This window comes from Diorhabda carinulata, chromosome 9 (genome assembly GCF_026250575.1).
Source record: "Diorhabda carinulata isolate Delta chromosome 9, icDioCari1.1, whole genome shotgun sequence".
Taxonomy (NCBI): Eukaryota; Metazoa; Arthropoda; class Insecta; order Coleoptera; family Chrysomelidae; genus Diorhabda; species Diorhabda carinulata.
Window position 1 is genome coordinate 12874195 of NC_079468.1, and position 17111 is coordinate 12891305.

Consider the following 17111-nt stretch of genomic DNA (forward strand, 5'->3'; position numbering starts at 1 on the left):
TTTAGGAGCTCTGTCGTTTTTTGCTTTACCGCTTCCATCGACTCAAATCGGGTCCCTTTCAAAGTAGATTTTATCTTCGGAAACAAAAAAAGTCGTACGGTGCCAAATCTGGTGAGTACGGCGGGTGTTCGAGCACCGGAGTGCGCTTACTGGCCAAATACTGCTTCACAGATAGCGCGTTATGGGCAGTGATGGTTAGGTGTAAAATCCACTAGTTGTTCTTGTCCACTTCTCGGGCCGTTTTTTACAAACTCGTTCTCGCAGTGATGCAAAAACTGACAAATAGTAACTCTGGCTGATAGTCTGACCCTTTGGAACCCATCGTTAATGTCGAAGAAAACGATCAACATTGCCTTGAATTTTGATTTGCTCTCTCGGTACTCATTAAAGCGCTTACACTACTCAAAAACATGCGCACGAAATAGAGAATTGTCCCCATAGGTTTCTTGCAACAATTTATAGCACTCAGTTGGGTTTTTTTCAATTTAACGAGAAATTTGAGATTGATACGTTGCTCCAGTTTTTCATCACACATGGTTTTCGGCACGAAAAAAAAACACGTTCGTTTCAAACCACTACTGTACAAATAGTATAATAGTGACGGAAACGTGTTTTGGGACGTGCTTGTATAAAATATCTAGATACTCAACGCACTACTCGTTGTTTACCTCATCCGTCTAGGGCGCCCTCTAGGTGCCCAGTCTCGATATTTAATATCCAAACTTCGTCTATCTGAAATGTGGATAGAAATACACCAAATTAATTAATACTTTTTAATATCATCAATATTAACTAAACTTCAGTCAAGAATCAACTTTGGCAATTATTTAATCGTCATTATTCTAAATTACCTTTTCCTGTTTGTTATCCTGATAAAACTTAGTTTTTTGCTATGTACGAGAAATGGAATTTTTTGAAGAATCTAATGAGAATATAGAATATTTTTAGCGGATATAAAAACGAATATGAGACGTAATTTTTCAAGTAATTATTAAATAGAATTTAGGCATAGATGTCATTTATAATATATGAAAACTACACTCAAACGAAACGCTTATATATTTTTTTTAGGAAAGTTGTGCAATCTATCAGAACCTTTTCAAAATTTTTACTTTATTCTACATTTTCACTCAAATTTAAATGAAAGCTTTATTTACAAAAAATCAATTTTACTCAAGTACTTAGAGACCATTATAATAATTCTTGACCTTTTGTCATTTTTCGGGTAATGCTATAAGTTGATCAGTGAAGAACTTGTGGAGAATTGGGAACATAATTTTCGACGTTTCTTTTATATAAATGATAGTCTGGCGATGCAGTAACCGGGCTTTACGTTCGGCACATTAAAACTTCCCAACAAGTTTTCTTTTCTTTTGGCGCGTCATCAAAGTTATGTATGGCTGGCGCTGTCGTGGGGGAATACGAGGTTTATTTGCGAACTGCGTGCTTATTTCAAATTTCTTTATTTTATCTGGTCAATTGCTGACAGTTTACTACCGTTTGACCAGGTTTCAGTATTTCATGGTACATACTTCTTATAATACATATAGCATCACTTTAATCTGGGCTTTGTAGTCCTATCTGTCCGTTCTCCACGCTCCGACCACGATCATTTGCGTTCTCATATTTTCTCCATTTTTCATCGAGCGTTATCAATCTTTTGGTAAACGGCTCAATTCCATTGGGTTCTGATAAAGTATCTCGAATATTTCGATGCGTTTAATTAAATTTCAATGCAGTCAACTCATGCTGCATCTAAAGTTTTTTGTATATCAAGCATCTTTCAGGCGATTCCAAATTATTTAGCGGTTGATGTCTAATGCATCAGCGATGTTCTCACAGCTTACATTCAGATTTTGACCCTACTCAAGTGTGCTTATAGTAGAATCTTGGATTCGAAATGAATCATGTGAAACAACGCGCGGTGATTGAATATTCGAAATAGTTTACCCAAATTATATTCACAAAGATTTGATGGATACATTAGAAAAATCTGCAGTATCATATGATATTGTATAGGTAGTGTCGTAAGTTGAAATGTGGCAGTTGAGTACAGACTACAGGTAGTGCACATACAGCCGCTATCACATACGAAAATGTTAATAATGTCCATTGTAACTATTAGATTAAAGTTGACGACAGTGGACTCTCGTACCAACTGGAAGATATATATTTAACACCGAACATGAAAAAACTGCACACAACCATACTCGAAGACATATGTAGAGGTCTTTAAACGCAATATTGATAAGTAACAAAAATAATATCTTTACTAGTTTGTTATTGTCAGTGAGATAGAACCGAAGCAAAGGAATCAGCATACGTACATATTCAGATTAGCATTTGACAATTAGAATCTTCTAAAACTGCAATACTGAGTAGACACTACCACTGCACCAACACTCAGGCAAAAGGAAAAGAGGCAGACCTGTACGAACATGGAGAAGAACTATTGAGAAAGAACTGTTAATAGTTAAATTTAACCCACAAAACGACGCATGAGGACATCGACCTCATCGTTTTACTACAGCTGCTGAAACATCGACCGTTGCTTCACTGGGATGATGAATGATATTGATCCCATTCATATTCATACATTTCCTATAGTATCTATTTCAAAGTGTGTTAAACACTTAACATCAAGTAGAAGATCGGAAAGGTAAAAATATTCGCTTTCAAGCCGCTTACTAAGTAGAAATTTTCTGTATGTTGTTGGGCTTGATTCCCATTGTTATAAATATTTTTGAAACAAATTGATTGCGGATGTTTTGTCAAAATATTCAGTTCTGCAATTGGTTTAATTAGATATGGACATTGTCTTCTATTGCCTATCTATATCAAAATTCCAAAAAAAAATGTCGCCTTCAACAAATTCAAATTTTATCGATTTTGTCCTAGAAACTTTGTAGTCTTTATATCAGTCCATGGGGTACTTCTGATAATACATTTTTGGCACAATCCTTGTAAATATCCTCTGAATAGGAATGCAATTTCAACCAAATCTACTGTTTTTTCAGTAAGTTCGATGTAACGAAAAACACGAATTTTTCTGTTTCTTATGATTTTCCCCTAAACACCTTCACAAAACAAAAAGAACTGATGCATTAAAGAGCTAACCAAGTCACTGCTTTTAGTTCTACCGGTTTCTGGAACATATAGAACACTGACTGAGATGTAGGCAAAACATAAATGTTGAATGAATAGATGGAAAATGGTCTTTTGTATTACACACCATCCGTTGTTGTATCAAAGCCTGGCACTATCTAGATAGATACCTTCTCGAATTTTTTCTACTTTGCAATACATTTCTCTTTTGTAAAATATTTTGCTTCAATTTTTTTTATTTCTCCCTATTCGGTTATATTTTAGAGAAGATTTCATTGTTAAAAAATATTATTCTATAATAATTATAAACAGTTTAATTTAAGTCTCTGAAGACGATAACTTGGTTATCGAAACGCCCATCAGACAGTGTAATTGTGAGTGATGGTGTAGTGATAGAGTAAGCAGAGTGTGTTCAGTATGAATATCGCCAACTGTTTCAGAAATTCCAACTTAACCGCAATACTGAATAAAATTTTAGCAAAATTGGATACAACATAAATTTCTACCTGCTACAAAATTGATCAAATCTACAATAAGAGATTAGGCAACATCTAAGATTACGATAAAAAGTTAAGTGTACAGAATTAACGTTTATATATAAAATCGATTTAATGCAGCTGCTCATGATATTTTCATAATACACACAACAATTAAAACTTTAGAATTACATACCAACATAAATATTAACAACCTGTCAACAATGTATGGTACAATTTTTAGATGTACACTATCGGGCATAAAATTAAGATATTTGAGAAAATTTTCAGTAATAATATTTTTTTCAATAATTGAATGAAATAAATGATGAAAAAGTAGTTTTCAAAATAAAAGTTTGGCAACAAAAAAGGCTTTTCATAGAAAAATCACCGTAGGTCATAGGTTTATTCTGTTCTGTCATTTTATCTAACTCCTGCAAATTTTTGCTAATGCGGCACGATTAGAACAGTTTCAGAAGATACCAATTTTATAAAGAGATTGATCAACTGCTTCACATGTCTAGTACAGTGCAAGGCGGAATTAACTAACGAGTTAGGTATCAACTCTTTTCCCATTTCTAGTGCTTGCAAAAACCAAATGGTCACGGCAGATTCCATTCAAAATTACTCGCAAGAAGTGAGATTTTCTACGTTCGGAACATAAAGTCTTGTTGTATTCTGCTGTTTTCGATGTTATTATGGTATAAAAGCCATTCCTCGTACATCATGATAATAATCGTAAAAGTAATACCGATAAGTCGATTATAAATCACTTATTGGACTGTTGTAGCTTCTTATGCGCCAATAAGTCGACTCTAGCGAGTCTTCCAGCTCTTGGGTGCATTGTGGTACGAATTCATCGAAATGCCTTTCAATGCTGCGTACAAACTCTTTTGATGCCGACTCTAGTGCCGGAATGCTTGCTTTTCCTGTGTATTTTGAGATGTCGAAATATAAAAAGTCGTTGATTATTTGACATTACTATCATGTATCTAATATATTCTTTCGCCTTTTATGTTGAAAAGAGCCAAAAGTTGCTTGGAATTAAAATGTCAGTATTCTTAGATATCTATTGTTACCTCTATTCAGATAGATTACCTGAGCCGATGAATTAAGTTTTATTGCGATTTATTTGTGTTGCTATTTTATTCTTTTATTATCATAGTGAAACTTGAACAGTGAACAGATACGAACCTATTTAGTTTATTCGTGACTTAATTCTCTTAGACTTTATCCTGTAACATGCCATTCACCCTGTTAATTTTTTCTTTCAAATAATATGTTCCTTTTTACACTTATTGTGGTACAATAGATTTATTTTCACGTCAAGTTTTTGAAGAAATCAATTTGTTGTCGAGCTCGAAGAAATGAATAACTTCTCAGCGTCGATTCTAAAACGTCCTCTACCTGTATTCAACACTGTTCCCTTCACTCGCTAGTAAGATTTTCTAATATCTTTCAAATTTTCATATATAGTGCGATTAAAATTAAATTATCTTCTATAAAATCCTTTTATTTCATGCACATTTTGTATGCGAATTCATACTTTCTATTTATTTGGGGAACAGAATGAATAGAATATAACAGATTTCTGTGTTATTATATTTTAAAAATATAAATTTAGTTTTTGTTTATTTAAACCTTTCTATTTTTTATTTAATTTTATCCGCCTTTTCAACTAAGGAGCCAACTGGTGCACCACTACGTCAAAACCATCTTCAGAAACTTAAAACACAGGTAAGGGCTGCAACCAGCCTGGCTTTTCACAGATAAGTTCCCAGTTCTTATATTTGAAATATGTAAATCTGAGTTGTTTTTATTTTATAACTGCTTTTTATTCGTTGTGCAAATTTGATTACTTTTTAATAAATTATTATTTGCCGACACTTGTTTTTTATTGTTCACAGCTATAAATATTAATTTGGATCCTGCCGGGGAAAGTTTATTTAGTTTTTATTAATTTAATTAATAAAGTGTTTTCAGCATTTTCGCCGTTTTCCTTTACTTTTAACTTCATTCGTTAAAAAAGCTGGTGGCGTCCAATTTAATATTAATTATTCATGACACCTAAATACCAGTTATTTATATACATTAGCTGATGCTGAATACCACTTCCTGAAGAAGAGTCTCCAGCCGGAGGAGTAAGGACACAATACTTTCGAAAATATGTTACTTTCAGAGCATAAGTACTTATCGTTTTATTACTTCGATTTCCCTTATAGCAAATGATGCAATTAGCATAGAAAAATTGTTGTTCTAATAAAATACAACCTCAGAATCGAACTCATTTAGTAGGCAACTATTTATACATCCTCCTCTCGCGGTTGACTCTTTGAAACTATCCGATCGCAACGTTCAGACCCAAGACACTCGCCACTTTTTAAACAATTCAATTCCTCTGTGAATAAATTCATCAGTTGCTCTGATAGCTTTTATGTAAGGTCAACATCATTCAATTTTTCTAGTTCTTAAATAGTGTGGATTTAGTGACTTATTCATAGTTAATACAAGTGAATAAATTTAACGTTTAAATTAACCTCACTCTTACCAGGGTAATTTTATATCTCAATGTTAGGAATTAGTGTTCTGTAAACTTTCAGGTGGAAAAATTAAAAAAAAAAAGTATGGGTTCATAATGCAAATTTTAGGGATAATGAGAAGAAATTTTAGTAGAGAGTATTTTGAAAAGAGTGGTGCAATAATTTAAAATGATTTACATTTGGAAGAGTTGTAATTGATCTTATATAACAAATTAGACCGCAACTATAGAATATTTTACCAGATAAGCAAGCACACAAAATATCAATTGCCGAAGGAGCCAAATGTCGCTCGTGAAAGTCTTAAGTACATCATGTTTATGTCCAAAGACATTTATATATTCAGAATTTTCAATGAAAACTGAATATCTTGATTTCCAATAATTTCAAAGACTTTGAAAGAAATTGGGTAAATTATGATTCAACCTTCCAAATCCAACAAACATACTGAACACACTGTTTAAAATAACACTCACAATTATACCAACACTCACAATTACACCGTCTGAGCCGCGTTTCGATAACCAAGCTATTATCTTCGGAAACTGAAGGTAAACTAAAATCTATTGACTTACCTATTTTGTACTAAATTTTTCCATCTTCTACCGCGAAAAATAATTCCAGCGGGAAAACCTACTTGGAGGGAATCTCCACATTCATATTCCTTAACTACTAAACCATAGAATGGGTTGTGAGGAATAGGTCCTTTGGTTATATTTAAACTCTTCCTACATTTAGTAATTTCAATGCTTTCAAATGCATCCAACAATTTATTATTGGATACTTTTTTATCAATTTTACATTATTTATTTCATGATTATGACTGGCAGCGTGATCGACAATACTCGATTTTTCGGTCCGTCCATATTTTAAATGAGCTTTGTGCTTTTTAAACCGAACATTAATAGATTTCTTAGTCTGCCCTTAGTCTACTTCACGGTCACAATCACTTCTACTAATTTCATATATACCCTCTTCCAAATTTGGTATTTTATCGTTAGGATTACCCAACATTTGTTACAATGTATTGTTGGACTTATAAACCAATTTAAAACCTACCCTGTCAGAAATTCCTTCCAATCAGTTTGTATAAACAATATTGAAAATCACCAGAAAAAATTTTTCTCGTTTCGTGCAGAAGTCATATCTCGAAAAACACGTCTATTGAAGATAAAAATGCACCAGTCAGGAAAAAAGATTTGGATACTATCAGGAGTTTGAGGAGGAAAGACTGCTTTCACTTAAAAGCAGATAAAAGAAACGAGGTAGTTATAATGGACAAAAAAGACTAATTCGAGAGAGTGGACCATCGAAATAGGACCAAACACCAAAATCTCAAAAAATCCGCTTAATAAAATGATCACAACTCTGACTTGTAAGAACCTTGTCACCGGTACATACAGGTAGAATTTTTCAAAGCTCTATTGTCTTATAAAATAAGAAAACTGGGAAGACAATGAGAGTACAGAAATTGAAGATAGGGAAATTTCAATCTCCTTTGATGTAAGTTCATTATTTCCCAGCGCAGCGTGCCGATCCCGCAGGCCTTGGAGTACCTTGAAGACTTACTGAGAACTAATCATTTGGGGGCTGATATAATAGGAGAATATTTACAATTAACAAAAATATGTATGGAGCTAAACTATTTCCAGTTCAACAGTGAATGCTAGAAACAAGACGAAGGAACAGCAATGGGCAAATGCCTATTCATGAGTCATGTTGAAAAGCAAATCAGTCAAGAGTTTCAGAATTTTCCTAGTGAATGCTATAAGTATGTGAATGACATTTTCGATATATTTAATACGAAAAAGGCAAACTAGAAGAATTCATTTTGGAACTCAACTCAAAATGTACAATTATGAAATGGAAAATAATAGACAGTTACCATTTTTAGATACTTTAGTAATTAAGAATATTTGTAGGCTATCATTTGACGAGCAGGTACATCCCGGTTGATTCTTCGTTTGATTCACTTTACACTCAACATATAATAAGGAGACCTATATTATCCTATGCAGCAGAGACCCGACCTGAGACCTCTAAAACGAAACGGATATTGGAGACTACAGAAATGAAAATAGTTCGAAGAATAGCGGGAAGAACAATAATGGATAGAGAAAGGAGTGAAAACTTAAGACGAAGATGCGGGATAGATAACATCAATGACTGGGTACTGGATAGAAAGATAAAATGGAATGAGCACATTGACCGCATGACAGAAGAACGAATTGTGAAAATATCAAGGGACAAATCACCAGCAGGACAAAGAAGCCTTGGAAGACCTAGGAAAAGATGGAGTGACAACCTCCCAGGTGACTGAGCAGAGGCAATGATGTGAAGAAAAACAGGCAATGATGCCTATACACAGCAGGAAGAAGATACAATAAAGAAAGGACCTTTGTGTAGCTGTACTCGACAGTTATCAGTTTACAGAGAACTGTAAATAGCTTAATTAGCCGTCATAAATTTGAGAAGTGAAACCACCTTTTTCCAAAATATTGGTTTATAAGTCCATCAATACATTAAAACAATTGTTGGGGAATCCTAAGAATAAAATACCAAATTTGGAAAAGCGTAGTTCCTTACTCTATAGTTTAGTAGTTAAGGAATAACTGTGAAGATTCCCGCCAAGGAGGTTTTCCCGCTGTTATTTTTTCGGGAAAGAAGGTTCTTTGATAGAAAAATTTAGTATAAAATAGGTAAGTTAAGTTAATAGGTTATTATGAGTGTTGGTGTAGAGGTAGTGTAAACAGTGTGTTCAGTATAAATATCGCTAACTTAACTAACAAACATAACTGGGAATATCTCTAAGTTCATGCTCGGTGGTGAATTTATATAAACTTTATAATTGAATAAACAATACAAATGATTGAAAGATGTGGGATTATATGCGGTATTAAATACTAATAATAATTGGTTGTACAGGCAAAGATAAGTTTCGAAACTATATTATCAGAATATGTCAAATAAATGCCTAATACGGTTGAGACATAAATAAATGTGATATTATAAATAAAATAATAAAAATTCATTATTAGCTAAATACGTAAATAAAGTTGATTCAAATTTACAGAGAGTGGGTAGAAACGCAAAATTTGTTTCTTACTTTGATATTTTCTTTCCACTTTCATATTATGCAAACCCAGTCGCTAGACTGAACAGAAAACGTTCCGATGTATTTCTTGATAAATATATTTTAATTTGACATTAAAAATTGTTATGGATATCCATGTATTATGCTATTAAATACATATAAGGTTGTAAGGACAAAACATCCGTACAAACTATTTGTTTAAATTTAATTATTTGCATTCTACTCTATAAAACAATGGCTACTACACTATAATTACACACATTTTATATAACTGAATCAGCACCCTGTTGGCTCTCTCTTTTGTTTTTAAATGTTGCATTGAATTATAAAATTCTAATTATATAATTATATAATTTTCGCAAACTGACTCCCAGTAAGCTACTATTTTCTTTTTTGGTATTTTGTTTGTTTGTCTGCCTCATTCCATTCTAACAGAGAGAGTTAACTGTGAACCAGTGATTTCCAAAGTGGTCCAGGGATCCACGAGAAGCTATACAATAGGGGTGTACTTGAATTTCCATAGTTAAATTTAATTTTTAGGCGAGTTGGTAATATGGTGGAAATCAAAACTAGTAATGAGTATTTTGGAAGTTGTTTACGAGGAAAAAAAATTTTACTGTAAACGACTTCTTCGGATCTTTATTTGGTTCATGAAACTTATTTTACGTCGTTCGTTTCCTTTTAGATTTTCCATATTTGGAACTAGACTTGTAACAGAGACATGTCTTGGGACATTTGACAAGTTACAAATTACGAAAAACAATAACATTCTTGGTCAACACCTACTTTATTTGCTAACCTGTCTAACAATATACGTTTTTTTTATCCCCACCTTTATTTAAGTAAGTGTTTTGCTAAAATGTCTTTAACTGAATGAGTTAAGTAATATCGGCGATAGGACGAGGATTTAACAAAAAATATACGCTCATAAATTCAAGAAATGTACCTTATCGCTCAATTTACGATAAGCAGAATATAAAGAAAATACCGAGAATGAAGATGTACTCAAGCAAGGCAAGGACTTATACTAAATGCAAATATTTAGCAAAAAGGTATTTTGTCGGTAATAAAGGATCGACACTGTACTCTGCAAATGATCTATGAATTTGGATAGTCTTTGACATCCTATATTTTTTAAAAAGCAAAATATCATCCCTATAGAATACTGTCTTAAGTTGGTTAAATATGACTTTGATAGAAGAACAGAATTCTGTAAGTAGATGATAAATCCAAACGATAATAATTAAAAAAACACTTCCATTTACAATCGAAGAAACTGTTTTTGTTTAAAAAGCAACCAAAAAATAATGCTAAATATTTGGTGTTCAACCAATTGTAACGTTGGATCGTAAGGTTGGACGCAGTGTATTAGTTGAAGGGCGAATGAACCCCAAAAGTATCTTATCGTTGAAAACATCCAAGACAGTCGTATGTGTTCCATAGCGTGTATTAGCGTGATCATATATAATATATTTTGCTCAGTTCGTTGTGTTCTTTTGGGAAAAATGAAATTGCACAAATTTTGAATCGAAAAAGAAAATATTCAGCAATACGACAACGCTATAGTAATAGTCAGATTTACAGAATTGGCCCCCTTTTTAATAAAGCTTGTAACTGATTCATATATATCAAGATTCCCCCTTTCAAAATTCAAATAAAATTTTCGGGATAATTTATATTTTTCAATAAAAGAGGAGAATTCCTATTTTCTATTTAGTTGTATGTGTTAGAGGCATAAGATCCTTTTTATCTAGATCTGTTCTACCTACTCGTTCCTTCTTTAGTAATTTCCTTTCGTATTCCTGTTTATTTCATTATTTTTAGCACTGCAGCGGCAGATTGGGAGTGGTAACCAAACCAAACTGTCATCGCCTCATCACAGTTAAGAGTTACAACCATCCTGACTTTCCTCTATCATATATAAGTGTTGCTTTTATTTTATAACTGCTTCGTACTTATTTTGCTTTTTTGAATACGATGTAAATAATGATTTTCTTCCCTTTTTTATATTGTTTCCAGATATTTATTTAAATTTAGAAAATCATGCTCAAAGATGATTTTATTCAATTAACCCTAGATAAATATGCAAAAATAATTGGGGTCACAACCCAAAGATCTTGCTGTGATCACTATGGGGTAGCGATTTGGGGCACTAGGACTTGTCTCACCCTTACGAGAATCAATTTCTCGCAAAGACTGACATGTTGTGTACTACCGGAACTATGAGAATAGTTTGCAAACATGATGACGTAACCAATTATTTTTTGATTTTTTAAATTCTCAAACTGACTAATGTTTGTACAAGAAAAAGTAGAAGTGAACAGTGGAATGGCTCGCTGAATCACCAGATTTTAGCCTATCAGACTATTAGAATCTGAAGTTTAACCACAGACGTGACCTTAAGCTCGAATCAGACTGAATGAAGAGCATAAGTCAAAACGAGTATTACTAAGTTAGTTTATTATTTAGTGGTCAATGAAGAATAATTTGAGCATAAACAGTAAATTTACATCGGTTAGTTTTACTTATTTATTCTTATCATAAATTATTTTGTGCATAATATATTGTCAAGAATAACTTTCGTGTTATTGGCCACCCTAGACCAATTCGAATCAACTCGTCGTTCATTTTTGGTATCAGCAAGGGAAAACCCGATTAAAAAAGGAAGACGTTCTATTTAAAAAAAATATTTATGACGTTATCAGTGCATCATAAATTGATATTAGAAATCTACCCAATTTTCATCATTTTATTGTTTATTTGGATAATAATCAATATGAAAATCGCTCTATTCCCTTATTTGTATTTTTCTAGCAGCAAATAGCGACCGCGATTTTCTTTTTTAACTTCAAAAGAAGAAAATGAAAAAATGTTTCTCTGCATATAGATAATTTGCAATTGCTGATATTAGAGATCTCCCCACTTATCTTTGCGTGAATAAAACCTTTGAAGCCTGCCCTTCGGCGTATCTATTAAGCTCTAATAACTCTTTTTGAATACAAAAATTTCTAATATATCGCAACACACTAGAATTTCAATTATTTAACAACAAAAACCAAGAATTTCACAAAAATCAGGGTTATAACTTTCTACTTGAAATTTTAACATTTTTATAAATTTTAATTATCCACTTCTGTCGACTACATTGTGTCTTCAACCTTTGATCTATTCCAGCAGTGTCCTCAATTGCAACTAAACCAAGTCACATAGTAGACTATCAGAATATTCATAGTTGAAGATCATCATGAATCATCATCATGATGAAGATCTCTTCAGTTGTAACTTCAACAACTTACAACCAAACATTAACTGACATAGTAAAGTCAACTCCACCGAATGGGACATTGAGGAATAAAACATGTGAGTGGGTAATTCGCTCAGTAGCAAGTAGGTCAATTATGAGCTCTGATTTTGTAAGAGCATTGGTGTTTGTTGATGTAAAACTTCCATTGTGTAACAATATTTACAATTTGATAGATAACTAATCTTTTGAGAATTAGTATCCCACCATTTTGTACATATAATTTATATTTTCTACATATTTTAAAATGCTCAATAATAAGATGATTAGATTTATAATTATATTTAAACAATATTCACTGTTTTCTTTTTTGAATTTGGTTTCATATCATGACATCAAAAGTTAGTTCTGTTGAACTGTAGAACAGTGATACACATTCACTACAATGTCTAATGAGTTATGGGTCAGCTGATGTATCAGGATACTCTTATCTAATCAGAAAGTTGACATTGTTTTAAAACTAAAAAATGGTTTATACAAAGAAAGCAGACATTAAAATTATTACCATGAATTTGATATAAAAAAATCTAGATTTTTCAATGAATATTAATAAAGATTATAATTTTTTGTATTCTGAAAGTATGTAATGCAAATCAGTAATTAGGGTTTGATTGAATAGCTTGCCAATAAATTATTTTTTATGATTTAACAAAAAAAAAGATTAATTAAAGGAGCTGGATTTGACATTTCTGGACAAAAATGCAAGGCATAAACCAATGAAGGATCAGATCCTTAGGAGAAAATATACTAATGATAGAAAAAGTTCAATAAGTTCAAGACAACTCTAGATTCGATATTCTAAAAAGTTCAAAAATGTTAACCAGTATAGAAATAAGGACAGATCAAAACTTCCCCTAATATACAATAGAAACGAACATCGCTGGAGCCGAAATTAAAAGATGCTAGTAATAAATGGCACAGTTTAAGACAGAACAAAGTTAACGCAATAAAGTAATAGAATATGATAATAAGATGAAGAAAAAGGGACTGGGGACCAGAACGCTTTTGTGAAATCAGCATTAAAATAGTATTGGAGAAAATTGAAAAAAAGTAACGAAGACTATTGGAAAATTAAGACTAAAAGAGATCTGCATTGAGGCTTTTAACATAGATTCTAACAGGACACTGCTGCATGAATGGATAGCTGAAAGAATCAAACTAATGAAAGAAGACAGCTGCAGATTCTGCGGGTTAGTAGAGGAGGCATATGTCCACAAACAAAATATGTCCAAAAGCTGAATGCAAGGCACTCGAATCGCAGGACTTAGCACCTAGAACAATACTGGATAGAATAGGAAGATTTGCTTAAACTGAAACCGTCTTAGAATTTATTGAAGGATGAGATATATAAGAACTACTAAACTGATGATTGAAAGAATTATGAATCACAGTGAATTCCCATCAAGCTTATATAAGTACGTATAAGATTAAACGACTTATTTTGGATAATTACACTAGATCAAACTATAAATGTGAATTATTTTATTTAAATGAGATGTATAATTTTGAAATTACTAGAGAAAGGATTGTTTCTGTCATTAGCATGAACTACTAAAGTTATTTTGTCTCGTGATTCCTGTATATAGGGGCAGGGTGTACAAAATGACATAGTGGGGTAAAATGACACTGCGCTCGAATACACACAAATTTTCGTTCGGAAGCGCTCGGAAACGAATATGCTATTGCGGAATGGATAGCAGGTATGCTCCTTTGCATTTAGTACCGCTTCGTCACTTACACGAGTAAGTGCACGTCCGATTATAGTATTTTTAACCGCCAAAATTTTTTGTCGTGAAACATTAAAAACTGCTATAACTTTTTAATGCGATAAACTGTTGAGTTGGAATATTTATGTTGAGTTATGTGATTGTTGCTTTTAGAATTGAATTATTCAGATTTGTTAAGCGGGTTCTTGTTTTGGCAAAAATTGCATATGGGGTAAAATGACATAGAATGTGGGAGGGCAAATTGACATACTATGTCATTTTGCCCCATCATAATAAACGTGTTAAAATATGCATTTTCTTATAGATAATGCCAAGAAATTACGTAAGAAAATCTAGTAGGCAATCATGGGATCCTGCTTCTATGTTAAAGGCAATAGAAGCTGTTAATAATGGTGAAATGGGGTGGCTCAAGGCATCAAAAACTTACCACATACCTCAAGCAACTCTAAGGAGACATGCCTTGCAAAAAAATAAGACTTTAAAAAAAGGCGAAAAACGACTGGGCAGGTTTAAAACCACATTTCCTGTAGAAGTAGAACGGCAGTTGGTGGAGCATTTAAAACTGCTAGAATCAAGGTTCTTTGGACTCACAAGACAAGACGTACTGGAGTTAGCCTACAATTTAGCAGTAAAAAATGGGTTTGAGCACCAGTTTAATATTCAGAAAAAGGCTGCAGGAAAAGACTGGTTAAGAGGATTTCGGAAAAGAAATCGAGATATAACACTGCGTAAACCCGAAGCTACATCCGCAGCGAGAGCGCAGGCATTTAATAAGCCTCAAGTGGCTCAGTTTTTTAAGGTCTTCGACCAGATCATGCAAAAAGAAAATATCGACCCCATGAGGATATACAATGCAGATGAATCTGCTCTATCTACAGTGCAGCGCCCGCAGAAAATATTTGCTACAGCCGGTCGGAAGCAAGTAGGAGCAATCACCAGCGCTGAAAGAGGTTCTCATGTAAGAGTTGTTTGCTGCATGTGCACCGCTGGAAACTTTATTCCGCCTGCCCTAATTTTTCCCCGGAAAAATATGAAAAAAGAATTGGCTGACCATGCACCTGCAGGAACTTTATGCATTGCCCAGGAGTCCGGCTGGATGACTGGCCCAGTGTTTTTACAGTGGCTGCAACATTTCCAAAAATATGTCAAGGCATCTCCCACTGAAAAGGTTTTGTTAATCGTGGATGGACATGCAAGTCATAAATATCTCGATGCCCTTGTGTAGGCCAAAGAAAATGGCATTGTGCTTTTGTGTCTGCCACCTTATTGCACACATCGAATGCAACCTCTCGATGTGGCATTTTTTGGGCCACTCAAGACGTATTATGACCAAGCAATAACCAGATGGCTCAAAGCTCATCCTAGACGAGTTGTGACACAGTTTCAAATTGGTGGTCTGCTAAATGAAGCGTATGGAAAAGCGGCTACAGTCCAGAATGCCACTCATGGATTTGCTAAAACAGGCATCTACCCAATAAACCCTGATGTGTTCCCTGACTATATGTTTCAAGCATCTGAAACTACAAATATTGTAGTCGATGGTTCTGTCCAACAGGCTACAAATGGCCTTACCGATAATAATGCTCAACCTGGACCTAGTTCAGAAAATGCTTCCGCCATAGATCCTCCCGTCCAAAAAGCTGCTAATGTTCTGACTGATGATAATGGTCAACCTGGACCTAGTTCAAAAAATACTTCCGCCATAAAACCTCCCCTCATCATTCCTACAGCCACTCAGGAAAACTTGCAAAATTCAACACGTTGGGTTTCAATTTTGGTTACACCGGCTGAGTCCAGTTCCGATCGGATCATTTGTTTCAGGCCAGGGAAAGCGAAAGCCAAGGAAACGTCAGGGAACTTCTGTCTTAAACTCTACCCCAAATTTGGAAGAGGCCAAAGAAAAAAGCAAACCAAAACTGATAATTCGAGAAAAAAGAAAAAGGGTGGTATCAAGAAAAGTCCTTGCAGAGCCTGACGAGTCAGACACAGAAAAAGAGGCTTTTTCTGCCGACGAAGATGAAGACGATTGTGCTTGCATTTATTGCACAGAAGTGTATAAATTTTCCAAACAAGGTGAACTGTGGCTACGTTGCTGTTCCTGTCAAAAGTGGGCACATGCCGACTGTGCCGGGGTAGACAAAAAAACAAAAAGTTTTGTTTGTGAACTTTGTACAGACTAAAATATATTAAAAAATATTGATGTGTCATTTTGCCCTCCAGGTGGGGTAAAATGAATTTTTCTTGTTCATTTTGATTTTTTTTACTAAAAATTTGTGTTTTATTTTATCTAGGTAAAGACTCGTCTAAGATGTTTCGAAAGGGTTATTATATGTTTTGTTTAATATTCGTTTGAAAAATGCAATTTTTTGATTAAATTTTTCTAGTTTTATAAAATGTATGTCATTTTATACACCCTTCCCCTACTTTTTTTCCAATCTAAGGAACAACACCAAGATGTGGAGAAAAAATTCACACAGTAAGGCTTTGAAAATAATTTTAAAACATATAGTAATTGGATAATTTCTTTGTCATAATTGGTAAGATAATAAATAACTACAAGTAATTTAAATATAATGAGATATATTTAATTATCTACAAATAATTTACTTGTAAAATACTTTTTCAATGCCCATGTCTGTAAACTTCAAAAATCGCACTGTCAACATTCCTTGAAAATGACATTTAACAATAACATGCACGTAATGAGATCTCATAACACACACGTGCGTTTTGAGAAAAAAATTAAGCTTTTTGGTTTAATTAAATAACAATCAAATTTTTATTTACGTAAGACTTTATTGGTCTATTTAAACAAATTTAGTTAATTCAAAAACATAAAAACTTTTGGCATTCGCGAGATATATTTAGGAT

At 33.4% G+C, this 17111-nt stretch overlaps 1 protein-coding gene across 1 annotated transcript; it reads left to right on the plus strand.

The window, feature by feature from the left end:
* The first annotated feature begins 14547 nt into the window (after window positions 1–14547).
* Window positions 14548–15465, plus strand: LOC130898138 (jerky protein homolog-like). Its single transcript, XM_057807207.1, has one exon. The coding sequence runs from the start codon at window positions 14548–14550 to the stop codon at window positions 15463–15465; it is 918 nt and encodes a 305-aa protein (XP_057663190.1).
* Window positions 15466–17111: the final 1646 nt, after the last annotated feature.

Coding starts and splice junctions, on each gene's coding strand:
- LOC130898138 (XM_057807207.1), top strand. CDS start 14,548: ATGCCAAGAAATTACGTAAGAAAATCTAGTAGGCAATCATGGGATCCT.